Raw genomic sequence first — 10,653 nt, 5'->3', positions numbered from 1 at the left:
GCTCATTACGGAACGCTGCCCATGGGCTAAAAAATGCCCCGCTCCACTATCCCTGATAATGTGGCCATATCTACAACAAACCTCCCACCCTACTAGTATGGTTTTTGCATGACGATCAACATATCCTAACTTGTTCTGTTTAAATAGCTTTCTCCCCAGTTTCCAAGTGCATTGCTGGAAGGATAATACATTCTATAACAGGCTAAAAATGTTGTCTTCCAATTACTGCTTCTGCTATTCAGGTAGGTAGCCATGTTGGTCTGATGCAATCGAAATAAATAATTTAAGAAATTTTTCCAGTAGCACCTTAGAGGCCAACCAAGTTTGTTCGGGGTATAAGCTTTCGTGTGCATGCACACTTCTTCAGATACTGATGAAGTGCACACACACGCGAAAGCTTATACCCCAAACAAACTTAGTTCTCTAAGATGCTACTGGACAATTTTTAAAAATTTTATTTATTTATTTTGATTGTATCTACTAGTGAGTTGTCTTCATTGCTGGCCTTTCTGAAGTCACTGTAGCTATTTTCTACAGCTATCAAGAGTTAAGGTTCACTGCAGAGAGGCATTGTGAGCAACGTTTGGAGATATTAAGACAGTGCCTCCTTTCCTGAGTTTTGACGGAGTCTTCCCTTGTCATCTGGGCAGCTTTCAACCGAACTGATGAAGTGGTTACATATTCTGAAGTGCAGCTGTAAATGCCTCTTCTTAGTGGTACTGAATTTTGATGGGCTTCAGTCTTTGCTGGGAGATTTGATAATGTGGGGAGGGGGCAAAAGGTCTTCACAACTTCCTTCCCTGTTGTTCCTTCTGTGAGATTTTCCTTCCTCTCCTCAGTCGTTGCTTGCTTGATTTGCTGCTGCTTCGGTGCCATTTTTAAATGAAAACTTTGGAATACCTGTTCCCTATGGTATTCCGGCTGATTGGGGGTCACATAGAGAAATGAGGATGTCATAGCATTATGTACCGGCCAATTAAAGTTGGCCATATAATTATAGTGTGGAGAGCAAAGAAAGCTGTCAGAGTGCCCTTAGTCAGAATGGAAAGGGGGAATGCACCCACACTCTCCAGGCAACTAGTTGATATTCTCCATCTTGCCTTATGCTGGTGCTTTTAATGCCCACTAGTGCTGTATCTTCACTCCGATTTAGCTCTAGTTATATGTGATTAATTGCATCAAAATACACACTCAAATGTGTTCTTGAGTGTGTCTTTGTCTATAGCGCTCTAAGGATGGGAGATAGTTTCAAGGCATTTGGAAACAAAACGGAATGCCTGTCCAACTGCCCCAACTAATAATAATAAATATTTATTGTGGTCCAAAGACCCATAGAACAATTTCAGAACAAAATACAGCCAACCACAAAAGAGAGAAACTGAGGCGGTCATTTTGTTTTGTCTTGAGTTTGATGATCTTTGTTTCTTTTGACTTCCGAAAGAAACTTTGCCACTTTGTCAACACCTTTGTAGTCTTATAACCAGCCGGATTTCTAAGGGAACTAGGACAACAGAACCAGTTTAAACTTTTAAGCGTTGACAGGATTAGCGGACAATGAAAGTACACACAGGTTTTGCTTACCAAACACAATGCGTTCTGTGGAAACTCGTTGTTAGGCAAGCATTTGGATAATGAATCCATGATTTCCACTACTTCATATGGAAATACTTCTAATGTGGGATTTGTCTGATTTCTTCCCCGTGCCCCTCTTCATGGTTTCTTCTTGAAATGGCTGCAGCCAAGGGGGGTTGGCCAATTTGTCCGATCTATCCTGCTTACTGATTTGTCTGATCTTGCTCTCCCACTCTCTCCATGGTTTCCACTAGAAAATGGCTGCCACTGACCAGCAAAGCGCAAACAAAGGAAGTTGGCTGCCTGGATCTGTGGAGCACATAGCAAGGTTTTGGCATAATTCTTTACATGCATATAAGCGGATTTTAGGATAGCGAGCGTGTGGGTAGTGGGACCTGCCTATGCAAACACTTGAATCCTACCTCAAACCTTCTGGTCTTGCCGGAAGGGCACTTCAGGTATTTGCTGCAGCCTTGCTTTTTTACTTTCATGCTAAGCTTTTAAGTCATATGGGCAGGGCTGATTTCAGCCAAGCTTCCCTGAGGCAGTTTTGCTTATAAGGCATGGGTGTTGTTTGGCAGACCAAAAGAACATTTGTTGCCCAGCTACTTTGAAATTGGTTTAAAGTTGCCCGCTAAGTAAGTGCAATATTAAATTCTAAATTTAGAGCCAAGGCTGCTATCTTTTAGTTGGGGTGAGGGACTGTAAAGTCAGGTTTGAGTCGGTTCGTCAAGGCAGCTGAAGAATCTGGTATTAGGAGGCTTGTTCTCAAGAGCTTTGTGCCCTTCCTAGGTACTTATTTGGCTGAGTGCCTCAGATACAGCGCATAGAGGCACAACATTCATGCCACTGAGGAAGTCCTAAGCCTTGTGCCTTTTTCCAAATTTGTGAAAAGCTTTCCCGTTTGAAGGAAAACTATTATGCAGCTGTGGGAATTTTCAACCCCAGCAAAATGTACTTGTCAACTTCTGAGTACTCCAAAGAGTCTGAGGTGAAAGCAGAGGCCTCTTCCTCTCCATGGGTGTAATCCTGCATAAGGTCAGAGGCTCAGATGTAGAACTCATTTCATAGAATTGTAGTTTGGAAGGTTGACCGTGAGGGTCAATTGGTCCAGCCCCCTCCAATGCAGAAATTCTTTTGCCCAATGTGGGTTTTGAACTCACAACCCTGAGATTAAGTATATCATACTCTACTGCCAGCTAAGGGTTAATGCTAAGAGGCCCAAGGTGCTCTCCAAGACAGAACTCGGGTTTCCTTTCCCTCTTTGCTGCATGCAAATTTCACCATGCTTGTGGGCCTAGCCTTCCCCAGAGCTGCAGTGAGCTGGTGAGGACAAAACGCAATTCCACCAAGGAGTTTCAGTATTTCATTTATTGCATTCGTTGTCTAACAACAATACTCATTGGCAATAAGTTTATATACACTAACAAATTAATCACAGTTTTTTCTTTAAAAAAAGAATCTGTAAGAATACAAAGGGCAACTGGATTTTTTTTTGTTTGTTCTTATTTTTATCTTAATGCCTCCAAGTAACTAAACGTAGAGAGATGTTGTTTTTCCTGGGAAGTTAAATCTTTTGAAAAAGAAGGACAAATTAAGAAAGCACAAGCATACAAACTCAGACAGGGCATTGCAGCAGCATCTTCCATGCAGATGATTTGACACCTAGATGTACAAAACTAAAAAATGAACTAAAATACCAGGATAACATGCAATTCATACATTAACACCTCCCCAACACACAGTTCCCCCTCCCCCTCCCCTTTGACTGACAAGCCAACACTCTGTTTCAAAGCAATGGGGTCACACAGTGCACTTCTCGAGGGTAGCTTTGGGCTGTCTTGTTTTAGCCAGATGCAACACTAGCTAAGCCAACAATGGTTTGTATTGCAGTTATGAATGCAAAGCTCCTTACAAAAGCAGGAGCTAAAGTGACAAACTGGCAATGGAAATATTTCTGGTTGGGCAAGTTTTTCCTGGGGTCATTGCCATTTAGAGGTTTTGCTGGCATTTTAAATTGGTTTTGCTCTTCTTCTGGAGTCTACTTCAGTAGTTCTGAGTTATCCTTTTCCTAGCTAGCTGTGGCCCTGTGCAGCTAGGGGTGTTTACAATAAGCTCAAGGCTCCATCAATGTCCATTCAAAGCTAACCCCAGCCTTCTGAAATAAAAGATGACTTCTTTTTGACAACCAAAGGCTCGTTCACTGAGCACCGCTGCTTCAAGCCATTTGTTTCACTGGTAGCTGTGCAAGGAAGAGTGTGTGAACGTTTCCCTGTAGGGTGTGGGAGCTCCTTCCTGCACTGTGAAGATAAAATCAGAGGTCTGAGTGCAGGAAAACCTATGGCCCTCCAGATGCAACTTCCATCAACCCCAGTCAGTGTATCCAGTGGTCAGGGATGATGGGAGTTGTAGTTCAGTAACTGGAAGGCTTCCCCATCCCTGGCCTCAGCCAATAGCTGGAGACCATTCTGTAACTCCATGAGAAAAGTGCTCCAGTTTCCAGGAGGGGGAGATCCAGCATCCGTGTCCACCTCGTCCTCTGCATCCTCTGATGTTGCCTTCACAGCGTTATGAGGATACTAAGAAAAAGGGCTATTTGAAGTGCACTAAAATAAGTGGAGAGGTGTGGTGCATCACAAACATCCAGATGAAAGAAGCAACCACTATTTGCAGAAGAAGAACTTCACATTCTAAATAAGATGCATGCACCTTATACTCAAAACCTACAAAGGTCGACTTTCCTTTTTCCTGTTACGAGAATGACTCTGTTTGTGCCCAGGTCAATAGCGGCATAAATCACCATCTTTCCAGTGTCGGAGGAATGCAATGGGAATAAAGGGGAAGGAGGAGAGACCATCGACCCAAAGGGACTGTGAAATATGCGAACGACTCGACAATTGCAAGTGTTGATTGGCCAAGTCACAATCCCACTCTGCGAAAAACTACTCAAGCCTTTCCAATAGAATTCAAGCATACAGTTTACAAAATATCCAAAAGAAGTGATTTCTTCTTAATAGCAAATCTCTACTAAATTGACTCTGCCAAAAGAACAACATGCATAAAGACATCCAGAGAAAACACTGGGAAATAGAAGCTTTAAGAAAACGTTCTGTTTAAAATCTTGTGGTCCCTCAACTATAAAATGTTTTAATGGATAGCCATTCCACTTGCTCAACATGCAAGAGGTTGGGTCCAGAGTCAAATTCTTTCCTGCCTTGTGGCGAAGAGTCATTTTCCTTGGGGTCTGCTTGACTAGCACCCTCTTGTAGGCTGTCTATATGTTTCAGGCTCCATGCCCAACTTCCGGAGCCACATATATTTGTGTGCAAAAATGGGCACACACGGGTCTGTTTTCAAAACAGTTCACCTCTGAAAACCTTCCAGTTTTGCTGAATAGCTTTCATTATTTTGATTTAATGAAAAACAAGTCCAAAATCAACTCTATACCTTCTGTTTACGTACAAATTTTCTTAAATGAGTAGAAACTTCCAAACTACGCAAATGAACACAGTCTTGAGAAAACATCTCTTTTTCTTCTTTCCAGCATCCTTCGCAAAGAAACAAGTTTGCTGACGGGTTGCTGTTTTTCTGTACTTAGGAAGAGAGAAACAAATCCACACTGTTTCTATGGTTATAAATAAGAGAAACCAAGAGGATTTATTCCTATATCAGAAAACATATTGGTCTGAATGTTAAATAAATGGCACTAATTCTAAATTACATCTGACAAAGTTCTGGAAAGGGATCTCAGTTTACGTGTCTGACTTGGTGGTCATTTGGTGTTAAGCATTCATACACATCATGTTTCTGCAGGGGAGAGACTTTCAAGGAGCTGGGTAACATCTTGCAAGTGCAATGCAGAAAGGAATCCTAAGCATTAATTAAGAGAGAAAAAAGAATGTTATCACTGAAGGCAGAGAGGGAAGGGCAATCTCCAGATGGCAACAAAACGATAATCACCCATTGTCACCTCTGATCCCTTTTCTATACTCAAGAAAGACCTTCTAAAACTTACATACCCTGTTTTTAAGAGCTTTTTCTCAACGCATAGGTCAACAAACTGTGCAAAGTGTCATACAACGAGACACACTAGCTATGTAGCGACCCCCCCCCCCAGTTTCTCTCTTTGGTGGGTCTTTAGTCTCACAGTCCTGTTTAACCAAATGCGAGACTAGTGCAATGAAAGGAAAAGTAGTGGAAGGTACTTTTCTCTCTTCTTAAGTGACTTACCGCCCAACCATCACAGATTTTGCACCAAGGGGGATCCTTCTGCATGTGTGCAGGCCAGCAATGCTTATGCCCCAGAGGTATATATGCACACGGATATGAAGGCTCCGGTGTGCAGGAACAATGTGACACGCGATGGCTTCACCAGCTACTTCAGGCAGGATGAAGCCCTTAGGCTACCTCATTTCCCACACATTCTGTAGGGCCTTTCCTCTTCCCAGACTGCAAGCGGGTAACCCAAACAACACAGGAGGGGGCCAGGCAGTGGTTGGCAACTCTGCGGAGCAGTTTTTTTGATCAGGTTCTGATCTAGTTTAGTCTGCATGAACTGAGTGGGTCCTGCCCCTGCAGACCCCGCCCCCTGCACTGCCCAAACTCTTGTTCCTGCGTTGGACTCTTTAGTTTGCATGGAACTTCGTTAAGCACCTAACTTTGCCAGCTGCTAACACCACCACCCTACTGGAGAATGCAAATTGTGGAAGTGCTTATAACCAAAATATGTAGCAGCCTGCCTTGGCGGTTATGAAGCAGGTGGGAAGCTGCTGAATCGTTGTGCTGAGCCCTGTCTAATGGAACGAGCAAGAGAAGGAACTCAGGTGGAGCCCACACTTTGGGGGCAAACACGGCTGAATGTCGGTGCAACACCCCCACCGCACCCTGCTCTGGGGGGTATGCTCCAGAGATCAGTGTACTTTTATTACAGGTCTGGGGGATGCTCAGGATTGGCAAAATCTGAGCTAATGACGAAGGGAGGAAGAAGTGCTCCATTTTCCAGTTCCAGTATACTGAATGGACCATCTCACTTTGGCTGCAAACAAGGGAAGCCCAGGCAGCTGAGCATGTATTTGCCAACGCCTGGTCCATGTTGGCTGGCTGTGTCTTCCGTAGGCGTGTGGCTAAGGGCAAGGTCTGCGCAGTGCATCTTCTCCTACCATTTGAAAGGCAAGGAGGGGAAGAAGCTGCGGTTGCCGCACTGACAACTGTTGAGAAACAAGCCCCAGCAACGTTCACTCCAGGACCGCTACTCCTATGACATCGGAAATACCCTTCTGGTCTCGTTTTAAATAAAAGATTGGAAACACTTTTAGGAACATTTCAAAAATGTTTAGAAGAGGAGCAGGAGGAGGAGCAGAGAGGAGCAAGTAAAAACAGCCTCGTGCCCATGAGGAGGAGAACTCTGTCCCCTTGCTTCCTCTGTTCTGCTTCAAATATGCTCCCCCATTTGCATTTTATGCATTTCTTTCTTAACTGTAGTTATTTAGGAATGTCTTTTTTCTTTTACATTTTGACCACTTTCACATTTTTTCTTTAAAAAAATCAGATTAAAATTCAGTGCTCGACTCCCAAATTGCCACCAAGCAATAAACGAAGAAAGAGAACAATTACAGGATATAAATCAAAAGTAGTTATCTGTGGCGATAAAACCCAATTTACATGGTCCTAAACAGCAGGGATGCAAAAAATCAATATACAATGCAATATAGTCCCCCAGGGATCTTAGAAAAACAAAAGAGAGGTTATAAATAATGTAAAGCAGAGGAATGTGCTCATAGATGTTACTAGTATATACATCCAGTTTAAATTACAAGCATGTAAACATAACTTAAAAGAGAAAATGAGCATCTAATGCATTTAACCTTAATGCATTCATAGCTAAAAATAGTACATCTCCAGTTTCTCCCAGATAATCTTGTTTATCTAAACAAAACCTTTTAACCTCTTAAAATAAACCAAAAAACACTAGTCTGACCAGATTTCCATCTGAGTTTTCTGTTGAATTTGCGTCTTGAGGAGAAGCATTTTTTTTCCAGTGCTGAAAATATGCCCTCTCTCCAGAGGTGTGCTGACCTCCCCAAAGCATCAATATATCTAAAACAGTGTCCTTGACTGCAGAGATTTGCTATTCTAGCTGCAGATTTTTAGTTCAAATGTTGTATCGGAAACACGAAAAAAAACTGCACTGGGCTTGTGGGGATGCAGAAAGCCATCAGAGAGATGAGCCACATGCAGCGACGCATGTACAAAAGGAAAAAAAATGGGGGAGGGGGGAGACTATCATGGCTGAAATGACAATGTGACCTCCTGCACTGGATGGGACTTGCTAGCAGCACTCCAGTGAGAAGCCCAGGTAGGCTTTAAAGTAAATCTGGCTGCTAAAATGATATAAATGATTAACAGAATCCTTTTAATCGCATTCATCATTTGAGCCCAGTTTTCTGCTGTTGAATCTTAGTCCCTAGTTCTGTGATAGGCAGCACCAACAGCTAACCAAAAATGAATTAACCACAGAACAGGTGGCTGGAATCAGACCCTCTGCATTTGTGCAATGCTCCAAAAGGGAAATGAGGCTATTGTCCAGCGTTTACTGAAAAGTCCAGATTGCAAATACTGGGATTCCTTTTCGCTTTCTTCTCTGCTGCATCATTCTACTAACGGGACAGTATTTAATTTTGAAACTCACATTGTCTTAATTGGCATCTCTCTCTCTTTAAGTACACATTTTAGCCTTAACTAGGGTTCATTCTGCAGGTCAATTTCAGCAGGTCAAATCCCAGGTCTGCAACCAGCCAGTCTCATACTTGCTCCCATCCACCCCTTGCCCCTCACCAGCCCCCCCCCCACTCTGTGCTGAAAATGGGTGGGGCATATTCCTTAGAAGAGAAACAAGAGTTTCCCGTCCACTACCAGTTGAAAAAAGGAATCTCATGCTACAGGAAAGAGTAGCTAGGGACACCCCCCCCTTGGCCCCGAGGAAAACAAAGGGAAAACTGTATTCCAAAGTTCCAAAGCACAAGCCCAACGTAGTATTAGAAACCTAGCCTCACCCGCATGCTAAGAAGGTAAATGTTACTCTCTGCTCTCATATTAGCAAATTAAGGCCCTGCTTCCTTCGTGAGCTAAACTGCTGTGGACTTCACAAGGGAAAGGGGGAAAATAAAATAAAGGATTGCCTCCCTCTCTGATGAGACAGACTCTGCTGCCTGTCATCTCCACTGTATTGTTTCAAGTCTTGAAACCATGGCTGCAGGGATGAAGCCAGCATCACCTCTGAGCATCGCTGCAAACAGAGCCCCGCTTCAGAGAATTGGGGGACTGAGGTGTCAAAGCGGGGCGGCTGTTCCCGTGAAAACAAAGGATAACTGATACACAGTCGATTCCAGTTTGCTCCCTTTCACAGGTCCAGTGAAAGCTTCTCAAGCGATGCCCGTTTCTGGAGGCAATCTTCAAGTTTACAGTACAGCAAGCTGCAGCCTACCGTGTCCTATGCCAGTTTACGGAAGGGGCCAGACACAACCAGCACAGTGCAAAGGATGGAGTGGGGATGGGGAAAGGGAAAGGCTCTGAATGCTGGCCCAGACTTGGTTCGCCAGCCCAGTTATGAGAAAATGCAAAGTGCAGTCAGGGCTTGCGGCCGGCCGAGTAGGCCAAAAGTACCAGCGTGTCCACCAACTGCAGGAAAGTGTAGCTACACAGTGTTCATTTCCCCTATTTATTCTAGTTAAAGCCTCAGATATGAGTACAGAGCTCTGTGTAATGAAGACAAGGAGGTAGGGAAGGAAAACAAGACTCGCTTTTTGAGTTTCTTCCCTGAAAGCCTCTTCCCCGGTTCCTAATAGAATAATCATCAACTCTTATTCATCACTGCTCATTAGCTCCCTCTGTTGGATCTGGTGAGCGCTTCTCCGGCTTCCGGGGCTTCCTCTGAAACTGCTCTTTTTCTTTCTTCCTCAGTTTTTCCCTTTGCTTCTCCATCTTCTCTTGAGCTTTGCGAGCTTTCTCTATAGACACTCTCATTTCTTTAATTTTCTTTTTAATGACAGCTCTGTCTTGGGAAGATGTCATGCCAAGGGCCTAAGAGCAAGGAAAGAAAGAGAGCAACGGTTTAATTTGTAGCACCTTCTAAACATTTAAGTTGGGTGGTGGAGAAGAACCCAGTGTTCTTTCACAGCTTGACACCCTCATTCGGCAAAAAGAGGGATAGCTAACTCACACCAGTGTCTTCTGCCTTCCGTACAAAAAGGGACTAGTGCAATGTTTGATTGCATGCAAGCTTCCTCAGTCCACAGTATTAATGCAACGGTATCCATAAATGCAGCCCCCGTTGCCTTTGCTTATAGCCTTGCATATCCTGAACTGAGCACCAGTCCCTATACAAAACCTCCCAGTAGTTACTCATCAGCAATACTGGTTTAAATTAGTCCTGCATGTGTGAGCTGCTCTCACCTAATGAGTAGGGGCCATGAAAGGTGCATTTTGAACACTTGCTTTTCCCACTGCGACTGTGCTGTTCTGGAGCGACGGCCTGCCAAGTGAGGGTTCCAGGTGCCTAAAAGCCAGATGTTGCCAGAAGCGATCCCTTAGGCTGATCAATGCTTTCCCAAAAATACTAGCAGGATCAGCATGAGGGGGAATAACAACTACGACATCTCCCTCGCAAATAGCTGCTGCAAAGCCCAGCAAGAACGTGTTTAATGAGCTACTTCTTGATTTGCTTCCAGGTATGGTTCCAGTTGTAATGGGTAAGCTGACATCTACAAGTGCCTTTTGATGCTGCTGCACGGGGAGCGAATGAATGTGTGTATATGTATGTACACATATCTATACCTTCAGGGGTGGCCACAGACGTAAGAGAGCCCTAGCCAAAATGGGTTAGGGCCCTCTTTTATGTTGATGCGTCCCCCTGAACTTGCCCGAGAGTGGTGTTGATGGCAGCATTCCAAAGGTTAGCTGGGAGCCATCGTTTTTCATTTCCCACAGTGCCTTGGGGGTGCCCGACCACAGGGCATTGTGGGAAACTAAAGATGAGGCTCACAGATTCAACTGCCCAATGTGAAGGGCCCAGGGCAAGTGCTG

The 10,653-nt window shown here is 44.0% G+C and overlaps 1 protein-coding gene and 1 long non-coding RNA gene across 31 annotated transcripts in view; one reads left to right on the top strand and one right to left on the bottom strand.

The window, feature by feature from the left end:
* The first annotated feature begins 375 nt into the window (after positions 1-375).
* Positions 376-7,742, top strand: LOC310690306. The gene is made up of 2 exons (XR_014518033.1): positions 376-2,777; positions 2,811-7,742. It is a non-coding gene; the product is annotated as an uncharacterized lncRNA (long non-coding RNA).
* Positions 2,926-10,653, bottom strand: part of PPP1R9A (protein phosphatase 1 regulatory subunit 9A) — a 148,536-nt gene continuing 140,808 nt past the window's right edge. For 25 of the 30 annotated variants that reach the window (XM_083469028.1, XM_083469021.1, XM_083469026.1 and 22 more), the window contains one exon: positions 2,926-9,651. In XM_083469028.1, coding sequence (XP_083325154.1) covers positions 9,439-9,651 — 213 coding nt within the window. In that variant the 3' untranslated portion in view covers positions 2,926-9,438. The remainder of the gene's footprint in view (positions 9,652-10,653) is intronic. The other 5 variants (XR_014518026.1, XR_014518027.1, XR_014518028.1 and 2 more) reach the window with 1 other exon arrangement.

This window comes from Podarcis liolepis (genome assembly GCF_965112155.1).
Source record: "Podarcis liolepis genome assembly, chromosome: 12".
In the NCBI taxonomy this organism is placed as follows: Eukaryota; Metazoa; Chordata; class Lepidosauria; order Squamata; family Lacertidae; genus Podarcis; species Podarcis liolepis.
Note: the sequence above shows the minus strand (reverse complement) of the source record. Positions and strands in the feature narration are given on the sequence as shown.